At 37.0% G+C, this 16731-nt stretch overlaps 1 protein-coding gene across 1 annotated transcript in view; it reads right to left on the bottom strand.

The window, feature by feature from the left end:
• Nucleotides 1–15525, bottom strand: part of TBC1D19 (TBC1 domain family member 19) — a 46740-nt gene extending 31215 nt beyond the window's left edge. Inside the window, exons 1-4 of the mRNA XM_005517788.2 lie at nucleotides 15383–15525; nucleotides 5404–5476; nucleotides 4591–4636; nucleotides 2766–2841 (exon numbers count right to left, since the gene is read on the bottom strand). Coding sequence (XP_005517845.1) covers nucleotides 2766–2841; nucleotides 4591–4636; nucleotides 5404–5476; nucleotides 15383–15481 — 294 coding nt within the window. The 5' untranslated portion in view covers nucleotides 15482–15525. The remainder of the gene's footprint in view (nucleotides 1–2765; nucleotides 2842–4590; nucleotides 4637–5403; nucleotides 5477–15382) is intronic.
• Nucleotides 15526–16731: the final 1206 nt, after the last annotated feature.

Below are 16731 nucleotides of genomic sequence, written 5' to 3'. Positions count from 1 at the left end.
TACTGTGAGGTGGTGAGACACTGAACACGTTTCCCAGAGTAGTTGTGGATGCCCCATGCCTGAAAGTGTTCAAGGACAGGTTGGATGGTGCTCTGAGCAACCTGATCTAGTGGGAGGTATGCTTGCAAGGGAATGTTGAAACCAGATCTTTAAGGTCCTTTCCAACCTCAACCATTCTATCATCCTGTGACTTACAGCACTACTACTCATTGCTACTAATGCTCTGTCCTTCACTAGAAACCTGGTTTTCTTTCATGGTAGGAAAAAGAAAGCAATATAAAAACTTCAGTCTGCCATCTATGAGAAAACAGAACCAATGTGAGGAGAAAAAGGGTTAACTATGAACATTTTAATACCTACTCTAGAAAAAATATTAATATCATTTTAATCACTGATTCAAAGTCATTCCAGTAACTATCAGTTTTTTCTGGGTGTAGTACTCTTGCTTCCATAATTCTGAAGCAGAGCAAAATTAATTAAGATAGAAAAGGATTAAGAAATTGTCAACAAACTTATAACAATGAAAACAGCATCTTAAATGGTGACTGTATCTAATAAAAATAGAATGAGACAAATATGACTTATATGGACAATTTTTTTCTATGGGGACAAATTTTGATGATAGAACCAAAATATGTTTTCCAACAGCTGTGATGCTAAATGAAAATAAAGTAAAAATTAAAAAAAAAAATCTACCTACAAATAAAAAAATCCCCCGGTCTTTACTGTCAAAATGTTAATTAGATTTTCAATACCTGTGAAAACAAATTAAGTTTTCACTTTTATCTCTCTCCCAAAAGGTATTAGAAACCTGTACACTTGCATTTTAGCTATTTCCAAGTATTTTAAACAAACAAAATAATTAAAACACTGACTTTGTAAGCTTTTAACATTATTTATTCATCTTTAAGAAGAATAACAAAACCTAGTTGTTATTCAATTGCTCTGATTATGCTTGTTTTCTTACAAGGCTATTATCTGCAGTAATAAACGTGTGTCATCTTGAAAATCAAACACTAGCATGTTAATCTCAGTGGTTTTAGAAAAGATAATGTTAGTTCTCTAACTGTGCATTTATTACTATTTCACAACTACCCTAATTTACCAGTATTTTTCTATGGAAAGGATTCACAAATCTTCATCAAGAAGCTGTATTTCAAGAAAGGGTTTAACAGACTATCTACTGGTTTGTCTGGGATAGAGATAACTTTCTTCATAGTAGCTGGTATGGTGCTTTCTTTTGGATTTGTGACCAAAAAGGTGTTGATAACACACCAATGTTTTAGCTATTGCTGAGAAGTGCATATATAGCTTCAAGGTCTTCTCTAATGCTTACCAATGGCAAGGACGCTGGGAATGCACAAGAAATTGGGAGGAAAAAGAGCTAGGACACCTGACTCCTAATGGGCAATGAGGTATCCTAAACCATACAACATCATGTTCCAAATAAAGAAGCTGGGACAAAAGTTGCCTGACGATAGAAAGTAATGAATATATTCCTATTTTGCTTTGTTGACATGTGTAGATTTTGCTTTGCCAATTAAACTGTCTTTGTAACATGATTTCTCACTTTTCCCCTTCTGATTCTCTGCTTTTCCTGAGGCAAAGTGAGTGAGTGGCTGAGCTGCCTACCAGGGTTAACCCACCCAGAGGACATGGATGACTAATTCTCTTTGAAATAGGGAATCAAATTTTGAAACTAGCAGACAGGACTTCCGCTCATTTTTAAACCACTGGAATAACAGGCCTTTCTACATACGGCTAAAAACACTACAAGTATTACATACACTTTTGTAAAATAATAACCCAAGAAACTGTTTCAGACAAACATGCATATAGATATATCTCTGTGTTTTTTGCATTAATAAACTAATGAGAGTAATTCTTTTCACGCAGCAAACTGTGGCATTACATTTCACACCACACAATTGATTAAAGCCCCAAATCCTAAAGACGGAAACTCAGGACAGAGAGATAAGAGATCAGGGAATAAACAACAATATGATTGTAAAAGTAACACAGTTTGTTGAATATTCTGTAAAAGAATACTGCAATGTATTTCTAGGCACAGCACAGTTAAATACACTTTTATCTCTACCTATGTTTTGGTTAGATCATATTCTTGAAGCTTGATTTTTTTTTTACATTTTTATGTGGATTTTTTTTTATTTATTTCAAATGGCATATATTGGGAAAAAAAAAAATAAAACAAAGCAAAAGTATTTTTTCCTGACACCAAAAATCCTCATTTAACCTTTACAGTCCACTTTCTCTTATTCTCCTTCAATATGCCTTAAGCTCCTTAGCTCTCTATTTTTCATCTTCCTTTCACATTTCTTAGAACTAAATATATCTCTTCTTTTTGAAGATCTTGCTATCTCTGCAGCCTGTTATCTTTAATCATGTAACTGCCTGTGTCCCTTCAAAAAATGTGAATGTAACCCTAAGTGAAATGACCTATAGCTAACCCTTTTTTTCTTCCCAATGAAACCAAATTCTCTTCTTTGACATATTCTCTATTCTCTATTTTTCACCTCCCTGCCACTGTATCCTACTTCTTTCAAGGCTGGAGAATTACTTGAGCATTTTCTGTACTTATGTAAAATGTCACATACAATATACATACAATACTACTATTAACTTTGATGCAATTACAAATCTGTGCTTTTCCTAACGTATAAAACCTAGAAAGACAATAACTTTCTACAGAGTCAAACAGTCTAATTAAAGATCTGATATGAATGGTAAAATTGATAACCACCAACCTGTGCTTTCCTCATATAGGCTAAAGGCTCTTTAATATGTTCAGGTGGTGCTGCAGGATGACATGACGAAGGAAACCTTAAGAAGAAAATATGGCAAACTTTAAATATTCTGATGTTTTATCTTGCTTAATTAATCCTGTATTTGTAAACCTAAATATAACTTCTTTCATGAGAGCACTAGCAAAACCACAAGTGTATGTTGATCAAACTGAGTATTATTTTTTAAAGTATTTTTTTCCTCATCCATTTTATGGATACAAATAAGATAACAATTTGCAAGAATTGGTAACGTTTCAAAGTGGGTTTTTCTTGTATTAAAAATAGCACGTCCTTGTAATTTCACTTATTTATAAAATAAATAAAATAATTACATTAACAAATCAGGTGTTTTAAAGGTGTACTCTCTTCACATCATGTCATGTTTATGATTCCCTGGAACTTTCCATCTCCAAGTCATCACATTTTTTCAAGACACTATTTTTTTTAGGGTTTCCTTTTAAAAATCAGTAGTGAATATGCACATGTCCAAAGTAATTAGAAGTTTGAGGTGTTGACTTAAGCAAAGCTGAATATTCACTCATAAATTGCATTACGACAAAATATAAAAGCTGGAACAAAAATTAAAAACCAAACCAAAACACTAATTTATCTTTCAGCAATGCAAGTTATTTCCAATGAGCTTTTGCCAAACATCTCATCCAGCTTAATTTTAAGTGTCTCAAATGTCTTTCAGGAAGCAAAATTTACACACAGCTTCTCTAATAGCCTGAATTTTCATTTCTTTGAATGCATTCAATCAGTTCCTGTTTTTGGGAAATCCACCCCAAATTTCTTCCCATTTTTAACTGATAAAGTCATTCTTTTACCTGCTGCAAATTTGTTATGGACTATTGTGGCCCAGTGTGTAAAACAGAATCAATACCAACAGATTTCAGAAATTATGTTTCTTGGCTTTTCCACAATGCTCATAAAATCATAGTGTTCATAGTTAATTTCAATTTTCAAGGGCTAATTTTGTTATTTTGCTGCTTATTTCCGTGCATTAGCCCTAGAGACAGGTAAATATTTTTCCCTGGAAAGATATGATGAAGATGAATCCTTTCTAACAGATAGAAGCATTTTGCTGAATTAAATCCCTCATACTACTAAATATACATTGTGCTAAACTGGTAACTCTAACAAACTTATTTAAATTAGCACAAACAGATTTGCATACATATTTCTTATTTTATAGTTGCATTTATGGCTATATCTGTTATGAAATTCACCTTTCCACTGTGCCAGAATGTAACAAAAAATTATGCTTCCCAGAAGTCTAATCTGATGTTTGCTGAACAATAATAAAAAGGAAAGCTGACCAATTTTACTGTGTTTATAACCATACCCCAAGCACAATGAGCACTGACCTGGGAAGCCTAGAGATTTCATACCTTAAAGATTTTAAAAAATAATTAATACAACAAATAAGTGCAATGCTGTGATAAATACCTCAATTAAAACTCATTTGCAGCAACTACCTCATTTACATAAGAATCCTATTATGACCTTTGGTACCTTTGGAAACAAAGCAAAAAGGAAAATACTAAAGTAACTACAAAATGTGGTGATATTTATTTAACTTATTCTTTAAAACCCACTTGAGTCCAGTATTTTCACTAGGATGAAAAAGATATAATGGCACTTTAAAAACAGAAACTAAGCAGGCACCCTTGCTATGACAGATATTGCAGATTATAGTAACACACCATACATCTCTATAAACAAATGGATCTAAAGTAAATCATGTGAGTAGAACTCATTAAATGAAAATACTAAATAAACTCACACATTGAGTTCACTATAAACAGCATTCTGAAGCTTCTTTTCCCAACCTGTTAAAATAAAAAAACAACCAGAAGACAACTTTAGGAATTAATACTACTGGAACATCAATCAGAGGTTGCTTTGCAGTCACTGGAGTTTTATGTCTGGTCTCAGTTCATGTCTACCTACCAGAGAGACAGGAAGAGACAAGGAAACCTTAATCTAATTAAGACAGGAAAAAACTGCAAGTTGAAACCTCTGTAGAGACTGAATATCCTTTATTTCCATCTGCTGTTCAAATAATTACAGTACAGTTTTGGTTAAAAAATTTACATTATATTTTTTCAAAGCCATCATTTTATTAAACCAACAATTAATATTAATAGACACAGTATTCCTGATGATTATAAATCTTAGATACTTTATCATAAATTCCTCACATTATAGTAACATAGCCTACAACTTTCAATGCAAATTGGAAATTTAACTGAAGGTAAAATTTTCATGAGTGTCTCCATGGAAGTAAATTTCCATTTTCAGAAGTGACTGAACTCTCGCTTCACTCAGAACTTTCAAAAAAATCACTATATATTATAAAATTATAAAAGCACTTTGCATAGTATGTTTTTCAAACTGCAGATGGAATCCAATAACACTTTCTCTTTTAAATTTTCTCTATCTGATTTAATAATCTGGAATCACTGAATGTCTGCTTCTGGCTACTGTCAGTGACAAGACATCAAGCTCCACAAACTACTGTTTTCATCCCTTATATCACATATGTTCTTACATACATCTATCCTACTCACAAATATATCAACGAAGTATTACAAACCTGATGTCTTCAGAAAATCCTTAATATCCTCTTTTAGTGATTCCAGCCTAATTTCTGGTTTGTGTAGGCTAACCTAATATGAAAAATAAATAAATAAGCATCAAGAACTAAAGAGAATTTACATTATTCCAGTTACTAAGTAAGTAACAAACATGCTTAAGGATACACACAAAGCAAACTCCCTTCTTGAGCAATGGCTATAGCAGCCAAAAATATCAGTTAACCTTTTTCTCACTCAATGTCTTTACCTTTTTCATCAATGCTAAAAGGTGTATGTGGGGAAGGAGAGAGAAGAAAAGAGTAGAATATGCAATGAATGCATATAAACATATACATTTAATAATCTGAGCAAATACCCCACATACTTAGCCCAAATGCTAGACTATACACATTAAGCAATTGGTCATAAGGTACACATGGGAAAAACTAGAAGCTAGTCAATGTATTTCACCTGAAAAAATAAAACTGAAAACGTTCCATAATTTTTCACTCAACCTTCCACAGTTCACCTCTTTCAGGTAAGAAATGCCATTTTCAAACCAAATAAACCAACTGTGCGCCAAACATTCCCCACTGCAGCTGTGACTACTGTGTATATTGCAATGAAATGTACTCAACACACTAACCAGCTTTACAACCATACCATGACACAACCACACAGATGGTGCTGCACATCTTTCAGCAACAGCAGGACCAGCTGCTACAGCATCTCCCTCTTCAGCTAGAGCAAGAGGAGAAAATGGACACATCACAAAGGTCCAAAAGGACAACAAGCAGAAACGCAGAAATTTCTGTGAAGTGCCTTCTAATACATATTCTTCTAAGCATGGTACATGGCAATAGCTGATCATCAGATAATAAAGCTAAAAGTTTAGAAAAAAAATATCAACATTGCATGCTAACTTGAAAATAACACCAGAAGATCTTTGTGTCCACAGCCATGACAGCTCCAGGCATATATTAGAAGCATATGGCCATATAATCTACATAGAAATGTGAGAAATCTCTTACTAAAAGCTACTAAACAATATGCTGTAGGTGTATCAGCTACTGATTCTATTCTAAGAAAGCAGAAAGCTTTCTTGCTGCAATATAACTTCTATAATTATTATTCAATTAAAAATAATCTTTCACCAACTTGTGCAGTTTTCCAGCCCTAACAGCACTACCGACAGCTTGGCATACTTTAAGTCCATGACACACACAACTAAAACTCCAAAATCCTGTCATTTGCCTTACAGTTTCTAAAGAAAAGGCTGTTTCTGCACTGGAAAAGTCGGTCTACGTGAATTCACAATGCAGAATTTTAAGGAAACCTTTCCATTTTCCCCAGATGAAGAATGGATAATAATGGAGAGAATGACAGCATTAGCACTTCTGCTCTTATTTCAAGTCACCTTGCCATTACAGGTAAGGAAGGCATTTTTGTTTGGTTTATTGACCAAAATAGCAAAGAGAATGTAAGCATGCTTCTGAGAAAGAAAGGTTGTCATAAACACAGACCAGAGGGTGTGGTGAGTTGCATAACTCTCATGTCAGATGACAAACACGTATTTCATTCAGCACAATGGTAAAAGCTGGCAATGGATTGTTGCTAATGACTGGGAAACAAACATTTTTATGTGGGATCTTGGGCAGCTCACAAAATACTCTTTTAAGCAAAAACCTCAAGGAGTATTTTATGAAGAATTCCTTCTGAAGTTTGACGGGAAGTCCGATGTCCTTTTTGGACATAGTCAGGCTGAAGGTTTTCTCTGCAGCAAGGCAGTGGTTTTATGCCTCTTCTGCAGAAATTTTAAATAAAGTAACACACATCAAGCAGGGCAGATTTTGCCACACTGTTCCTCAGAAGTTTTTGTGCACCCTTTTGTAAATGTTCAGCTTTGTCTTTGAGTTAAATATGGCTAATTCTAATCCCATAATCCCAAGGTCCACGGGGTGTTCAGCTGTCAGGCCTGGCACACTTTTTAGATGCACAAAGAAATACCCTCACAAATACAACTCATTGACAGATGATGAATCACACAAAAAAAGAAAGCTCCTGTACAGTCTGCTATAAAATGGGCTAATTATCTTGACACTGAAAACAGTACAAGACATGATGGAACTGCAATCAGAATAGTATTTTAATTCTCTGCTGTCCACACACCTGTGAGCTCTTGGCTTATAAAGGAATATCTGATACTCCTATTGACAAACAACAGGGGTTTGTTTTGAGATTCTTAGAAATTCTGGAAATTGATACAGCATATCACATTAGAAGGCATTAAGGAATTCAGCCCACAGACTACTTCCCATTTTCCCTGGCAGGCCAAAAGAACAACAGAAGTCTTTCTTGTAAACTGCTGTTCCCAACAGAGCCTGCTCCCCAGCTGCAGAACATAAAATCCAGTGACTTTCCTGTATGCAGCAGAAAGGCAGTCAAAAAGGAGTCAGGACAGCACACTGGGGAAAATTTTCTCCAAAGATTACATTAGTGCATCAACCTGCACTGGTTACCTTCACCTCTTCATGCCCATGTTTTCAGTCAAGTATTATTTCATTATCCCTAGCCCTGCAGCAGCCAATATTCTTAGGCTGATCTTTAATTTATCAAAACATCTATCTTTAGCACCTTTCCTTTGTCATTTTGCTTGTCTTTGCTGAAAAAGCTTTACTAAGACAATTTTTCATATAAGAAATTTGAAAATTCCCCCAAAAATTTTGTGGGCACTTTTGCCTCCACTTTCACCAATTCAGGGTTCAGTTGCAAAAGCCTCCTCCTATTTACACTCTCTCCCTGTTGTTTACTTTACACTCTCCCTGTTGTTCACCTGTGTACTAAAATCAACACATTCCTAAATGCTAAGCAGAACAAGAGAGCCACAGAAACTGTTTGGGACTCATTGCCCACTGGATTCCTGATGAGGTTTCAAATCAGAAATTAGATACTTGAGAATGTGGCAAACAGTTCAGCTGGCAGCTGCAGCCAGCTCTAACACAGACCATACTCTAGCTCTGTATAACACAAGGAAAAATACTCATTTGGTAAGTTAAAGGAACTCTCTTCAGAACTGTTTTGCTGTAATTTAACAGTATGGTACTTCTTTGGGTATTTATGCGAACTTAATTGAGCAATCAAGGAGACTTAGCAGAGCTGATGTTACAAAATTGCTAGTCCAGGTCTCCCACATAATCTTGTTTTTCCTTTGGATTAACTGATTTAATTTATTTCTGTGTTGTATGGAAAACACATTTAGATATTTATACTTTAGGTAGGGTTGGCTTGTTTTAAACTCCTTGGCACAACATACTAAGGTTCATTTGCATTTTCATTCCCTGTGATTTTTTGGTAGAATGAAAAATACTTTGACAAAATTTTATTTATATAACAAAGCATTACTACAGCTTTACACGGATAAAAATGCCTGCCTAAGATTTATTGGGAGAAAATCCCACATTGACAAGATTTGTACTCATGAACTGAATTAATTCCCTGCATGTTCAAAACACAGCAAACACCTATGTAGAACTACCAATTTCAATACACACACCTTGATGAAAGGGTATATTAGTTCTATAAGAAAAATACAATCTGTTTTACTACTATACTATACTACTATATATTACTATAAGAAGTCTATCACAAGCAGGGTAATGGAGAGTGAGCAATATAAGGGAATAATCCATGAAGGCAAAGGGTGACAGCTAGTACAGGGTAAAAGTTAAATATTCACAGGCCGAGTCAGGCCAATACTTTCAGAGCCCTGAAAGGAAATGGGGAAGAAAGCCAAACATTTCAGCAAGAAATAACGAATTATTTTTAATAAATGTTAATGCCTAACATTTTTTCCTGTAAAACTAACATTTGCATAATCTTATGGAGGGCACTGAGGTCCAGGCGTGGGATGTCTATGTTCCTCTACAGTCTTGGTCAGCTTCTTGTGAATCAAGACGCATCTACTCCTTCATAAAACGAGCTATCATTACAGCCATTCTGGGCACCCCCCCATCCTTCACCTACAGAACAGAAGGGTAGTTCGGGGAACTTTAAAATTTTGCCAAATTCACTGGTGCCTAAGGTACCACTAACAATCTTGTGTGTATGTCTTTGATTTTGGCAAGGTATCCTGCTGAGATCTGGGCAGTCATCATCATAAGTCATACTCTAAATGTAATCTCTCTGAACTTGGATGCCAAGATGGAAGAAAATCCAGACATTCAACACTGATGTGGCTGAAAGCAAGCAAAAGGATAGCACAACAGTAAAATAATAAAGTTGGTGGAAAAAGTAAATTGATTCACAGAGGAACTGAACACAGAGATCGACCTTTTTGCAAATTAGCATCTAAATTTGAAAGTGGCATTTAGTCATCATGACTGGAGCAGCATTGATCACACAGGAGATGATCAACCACAACATTCAAAGAAGCATAGGAAAATAACTAGAGGACAAGCAACATACTAGTAAGAGGAGGCTTGACAGAACAAAGTGTTCCAGCATAACTCCTGTGTTAAACTATTTCTTTTCTCAACAAGAATAAACACTGCAGAGAAGTGATCCAACTATAATGAAATGTGGAATCACATCAGGTGAACACATATTTTTATCCTGTTGCAAACAGTTCTGTAAATAACTTTACACAATCCTAATATTTTTACAGGCTATCCACCATAATTTCTCTTCAATGCCTTTTTTGTTTAGATAAACATGTACCCTGTCAAAGCATTTATTACTGTTCAGTATGTTTTTGCAGAAGTACACAATGTTTTTTTTCTTTATTGCTATTATTTCACAAATTACAATAAAACACAATCCCCAAATATAATCCATCTTTAGAAGAAGTAAATTCATTGAACGCTAATAAATATTCACCTTTCTTTATGTACTTCATTCTACCATAACTGGACTTTATCAGGACCAAGCTGACTTGGTAAAAACCACTTCAAGCACAATCACAACAATTTCAACATTAACACTCACTAAAAACTTAAAGCCCCACAACTTTAAGGGAGAGGTTTTAATTTTGGTTATAGATTTTTGTAAAAGAAAGAAGAATCATTCTGAGCCTAACTAAACAAATTTCAGTGCGTGAAACCCTGATTATACTGACAATCTTCCAACCCTTCTAAATTTCTACATGAAATATACTAAGGGAAAAAGTACTGTGAACTTCCTTATACAAGTAAAAATAACCTAGCAGATACAGAGAGCTTCAATCAGCCTCATATGGAAGTAAACAGCTTCAAATGTTATACTACAAGATACGAGGATATATTTCAATGATGTAAGTTTAATAAATTTTCTAGATTTTTAATATAAAATTAGTGCTGAAAATACACACACAAGGCAAAAAGCAAAATCCACATTACTAAAAAAGTATTACTCTGCCAATCAAGCTTGCATTGCTTCTGAACTCCATCATCTGATCAACACACACTTAACTACATTCAATTTAAAATTCACTGTAATGCAAATATTACTGCTGAACCACTTGAAACAAAGGTACAAGCTCTATCACCAGGGATAATAAATCCTTTGCCAAATACAATACACGAAAATGAACCATTAATTATCCATGATGACTCATGAGCCTCCATTTGTTTGCTAATTTTTATTAAATAAATGCTACATTGCACAGAAACATTCTCCTTCTTAATTTGATCTTTTATTTAAGTTGAGATTGATATAAATTTCTTTTTTTTTTTTAACTGGCAAAAAATGTCATGAAAACAATATTCTGAGACATCTTGCAAACCATTCGCTCCATACAAATTATTTGAAGCTTATTCACCTGCCCTTTCTTTAGAAGCACAGACAGGCACCACTCTGGCTCCAATGTTCCTGGTGCTCCCAAAGCAAGTCCTCTCCTCCTTTGCCCCATCTGAAGTCTTGTAAAGACCCTTACCTCTCCCTTTGATCCATATTGCCTTTAAACCCTTCTGGTTTATTGCAGGTCTGCTCAAAGGATGGCAGATTCTCCTCCCCTGGGCAGTGTTTCGATCACGAGATCTCCCCTCCACCCTTCTTTGTACCCTCAGATACCTCCATCAATTTGTTCTCACTCCCCAAATTAATTGCTAGAGTGGGGTGGGATGGGGTATCAGGCCTGATTTTTACACTTACATTACCCCTTCTAGCCAACTATAACAGCCCTTACCATGCCTTTTTACAAGTTCCCCTGTCCCACTCCAGCCATACCTACAGGAAACATCTGAGAACATTTATGTAGACAATGCCAGGGGGACTCCTTCCACTCTGTCTTTCTTGTGCCATTTAAAACATAATTTACAACCTTTATCTTTTCATTTAGAACCTTTCATTTTTTGTCACCTCCTGTTCTAGAAAAGTTCTTTAGAACTAAATTACTGAAGCTTTTGTTTGTTGGTTGCTTTTGTTAGGGTATTTTTTAACTTTGTTATTTGCCCCTGGTCACTAGAGGTTCTTAGCAACTCTGGGCAATAGACTTATTTCTATTAGAGGTTTGCATGGGAAAAAAATTAAGATTGATTAATCTTAACTGATTAATAAAGCCCAACTTCCTTCAAAGATTATGAAAAATAAATTTTCTGAATTGGCTGCAAATGAAAATGTGCCAAAAAGGTATCACTTTTTTCATGTCTCTGAATGGCTTAATTTTTATTGTCAGTTCACTGACACAGATATTCCCTAAAGCAGAATTTTTGCAAGATTTCACAGAATAATTTGGTTTAAAACTGCATTTTGTTCTTGTCTTATGTCCCATGTCCATGTCTTAGTTTTTCTAAACACCTCTAATCTCTACCTTAAAAACATTTACAATTCAGAAAGGGAAGAGAAAAATTGAGATAAAAAACAAGCAAATTTTATTACAAACTTGCACAGTGAAGTTGTGTCCAGAAAATGAGGTCTCTCCTCTGCTAGCCCACTAATGCCAGCAGCAATTCTACCTGTTTGAAAAGTTACTACCTAACACTTTGCCTCTTAGTCACTGTTACTCCTTCCTATCAAACACACTAAAAATATGTCCAGAAGAAATTCCAAATCAAACGATACGCACATTAGCACTATTACCTGCATGAATGTCTCTTATTAACTGCAGTAATAGATCAATATAGCAAGACTCAACCTACAAAAACCAACTTAACATTAATTTACTTATTCATTCATCACTTACAAGCATATGACACTACCTCTACTTCAATCCTTGGGATAAAAATGTGATTATCTTGGTACCCCCAGAGGTCAAGCTGTGACAGCAAATCATTTGATGCCCATGCCAAAGTTATTTCAAAGATATTGTGTATCACAGCCCTTGACACTTGCTCAGGCTCCCAGTGACAGCCAAGCAAAGCACTGGTTTGATCAGCTCATAACCACAGGGCTACTCTATCACCTCTCACAAATTAAGTCAGGACACTGTGTTTTCCCCAAAATTCCATTAACTCATCAATGAAACCATTCATCCTGAGCTCTCCTTCCTAGAAAATGAAAGAAGAGATGAATTTGCAAAACACAGCTTTTCTCACAGCTAAAATACTGTTTGTGAGTCTACATGTTCTCTCAGAATTTCAGGCAATATTATAATGGACTTTACGATCCATTCTGATTGTTTCAGAGACAGTAAATATTTTTGTGGAACAAATATCAACAACATCATTTTCCATCTTAAGAGATGAAGAATATTTTTGAAGTATAACTGCAGTATAAATATCCAAAACAAAAGTAAGTTTCACTCACTGATGCATTGCTTCCAAAGACTTCTCAAAATACACTGTGCATCTCCAAAAATAGTTTAAAATCCGCTAAAAAGGATCACCTTTAAAAATCACAACTGGTGCAGACCGAGCACTGTTAACCAGCAGACAAAAAACTCCATCACATCCTACCAATAAACTAGAGCTCAGGTGTGATGCACAGCAACAGCTAAAATTTCATATTTGACAATGCAACTCCAGCAATACCCCATGTAATGGAATATCAATCATTAACTTGATACTGAAGCAAAATTCAGAAACTTTCAGAATTCTGTACAGCTGCTAAGGGAAGGGGAGAAGACAAGCCACTGACTGAGGGCCCTTGCAACTGCACGGTACAGCACTAACATACTATCCAAGCTTTATAAACAAAACAAGTCTTCTGTACATGAAAGAATGTAAATGCACACAAGGCCAATAAAAAACCCCTCTCTAACCAGAACACACAGATTCCTGACAAACACAGTCTACATGTGGCTCTACCAATTTAAACTACAATATCCATGAGATAATTAATGTGATTGAAAAATCCCATTGTTGATGTATCTATAAACTTTCAGATCACTAAACTATAGCTCTGATTTAACCTTCTATTATAAACCCTTCAAACATAACTCTAAGAATCAACTTGAATATTTGTCGCCCTGTTTCTTTTCTTTCCCCCTAGCACTTCGTATGACTAGGAGATCATGACCTATATAAACACTTTTTTTTCTTCTCCAAGAAACCTGTAAAACAGTACTCTGCAAAGCCATCACAGCAGATACAACCTCACTTCCAACAGGGATTTGGGCACCTCACTGCCCATTCAGACTCCATACACCACCTTGGGAGGGCACTGCTCACATTCTCAGTGTCCACCTGCACAAAATGGCTCCATGAAACAGCCACCCACCAGCAGCTTCTAAACACCCAGCCAATCCTGAGGACACCAAGCTTCCTCCTGTCTCAAAAAACCCATGCAAAGTATTGAATAACTGTGAAAGCAGGCCTGCCAGAGACACGGATAAAAGAATGCAAGGGAGTGCATTCAGGTTTGTTAGGAACAGAGTTGTTAGAAGGGAGCCCTGTTCACCACCGGCTTTGAGAAGACAGTCTGACTCTCCACTCCTCATGTCAGGTTATTTAGAATACTCAATTTCCCAACATTTAGCAGAGCCCAGCCTCTAAATTCTTTCATAATTCCAGCCCCCTTCAAGTCATGCACATTGGCTTATTCAAATATTTAGAAAGCCCTGTCAACAGAAGCAAGGCAGACACACATTTATAAAAGCATTTAGAGACCAAATCAGCAAATTTAAATACAAAACAAACAAAAGACAGGCAGTGATGTCACTTGCTATAGAAAGCTTCAGGGACATTCAAAGAGGAAAATCATGTTTCATTTAAAAATGCAACAAAATTAATAGACAGATAATGGGCATGGTATCCTAAATATATATATATATATACATACACACATATACACACACACACACACACATATATATATAAAAGCAACAACAGAAACAAACCAAAAAATAGCCCCAAAAACCCCTGCATAATTTTAAGCAATGTTTGGAAAAAAACCCAAAAAAAACCCCAAAACCAAAAGTACAAGATTTTATAAAACCCTACCCAAAATATTTCAATAATCCACAATATTTGTTACAGCACCATGGCTAGGTTATTCTGATCATGAAAATTGATGCAATTTTAATCTGAAACATTCTAAATTAAATTCAGCTGAAATATGAAAATCAGGCTCCAAGTGCAGATAAGCTATTAAATAGAAAAAAAAAAAGCAATTGTTTTCCCAGCTATACTAAAATTTACTTCCATACGTGGTTTTTAATTTATTTTCACTTCCTGTCACCAAATCGTCATTTTCTCAGGGACACTAGGGTTGCGGGGGAGGCTGGGTGGAATTTAAAGCTCCCCAAATTAAAGATTAAAAAAGCAATTCGTTCCAGGACCTATATTTGAAGCAGTGAGATTTCAGACGGATAGTCTTCATATTCACTGCGAAATCCTTGGGTCCCAAGGGGAAACACAATAAACAGGGCTCTGGAAACCAAACACACCGCTCTCCGGCCGGCCGAGAAGGGAGAGGAGCGGGACAAGGAGGAAAAGAGGGAGGGGACAAGCGGCGCCGAGAGGCCCCGGACCCCCTGCCCACGAGGAGGCCACACGGGCCGGGGGCGACGGCGGGGAACAAAGCGCCGGGGAGGGGCAGCGCGGAAGGGAGGCGTGTATGGGGGCACAGCGGCAGGTCAGGGCTCACCCGGGCCTGTCGCTCCAGCTGTGAGTGGAGGCTGGAGCCCTGCAGCCGCTGCACGACCCTCGCGATGGTGAGGGACAGCCCGCGGTCCGGGTCCAGCATCGCGGCCCCTTCGCGGCCGGGCCGCCTTCGCCGCCGCACCGTCGCGTTACCCGGCAACGGCGGCCGCGGCGCCGCCCTGCGGCTGCGTCCGGGCGGGAAGCGGCGCCGCAATGAAAGGTTCCCCGCCAACGCCGCCCCGCCCTGGAGGGGAAGTAAGCCCCCAAGAGCCGTGGATGCTCCTGGTCGAAAGGAGCGACAAAAGTCAGAGGGTCCGCAAGAAATCAGAAAGTTTTATTAGAAAACTACTGGAAATTGTTATGCCCTGACCTCCTATATAAGCACAGAAAGAAAAGAGGGGAAGAGAGAGAGATGAGGAGCCCTGGTTCCAGTGCAGCGGCGATTCAGCTGCTGGGATGGCCAGGGTCCTGGGAGGATAACTCTTTATGGACAGGTTTCTCCACCCCGAAGACACGTTTCTGTGTGCTTCTTGAGGGACACAAGTCGGCCTGTATTGACGCGAAGTTTTCTTGCACTTTTGGATATTTTGCCTTGTCTGCTCGGCATGGTTAGTTGAGGCTCAGCAGCGGGAGCCGACACAATCCTCACTTGAGCCCAGCAGCTGTGTGGCACTATGTGCACATCCCTGCGTGATGTACAGGCGGGGAACTCATCTATTGAGCCTCTCTGGGAAAATCTATTCCTATGTGCACCAGTAACAGAACCATGTAATCAATTTTTTACTTAATAAACTAATTTACTAAGTCAAAATGTCCATTTTTGAAGTCCCAGAAGAACTGATAAATGAGCTAAGAGAGGAGATAACGTGGAAAAGCTGATCGGTGGCCTCTAAAAGCATTAGGACCCGTTTTCAGCTCTCAGGATGACCTCTGTAAAACAAAGAATGTTTCAAGATTCTGAAAGATCAGGAGTAAGTTTTTCACTGTTGGGAAATTATAGCTGTCATCAGTTATGTTAATAGGAAAAACAACTGCATATATAAGATATAAAAATGCACCCGAACTCATTTGTCTGCAACCAATTTTGACTTATCTCTGAGCATTTTTGGATAACATGAAGTTCAAGGAAGAATAGTACCAGAAAGTCAGATATGAAATTATTTAATGAACTGTAGAGAAACCTGAAAATGTCACTTATGCTAATCAAGATACCGAGGAGAATTTGCTTCTCAGTTCATGAAGAGCATGGGGAAATCAAGCCCCCAGTTGTTTACCAGTGCCTTGAGTGTCTATTCTGATTTGCATCAGGTTTTCTGTCAGTTCTTTGCTTACATGCATGTATGATGTTAGGGG

The sequence above is a fragment of the Pseudopodoces humilis genome, chromosome 6 (assembly GCF_049639895.1).
Source record: "Pseudopodoces humilis isolate 2021_Gansu_Grassland_sample_001 chromosome 6, ASM4963989v1, whole genome shotgun sequence".
Taxonomy (NCBI): Eukaryota; Metazoa; Chordata; class Aves; order Passeriformes; family Paridae; genus Pseudopodoces; species Pseudopodoces humilis.
Note: the sequence above shows the minus strand (reverse complement) of the source record. Positions and strands in the feature narration are given on the sequence as shown.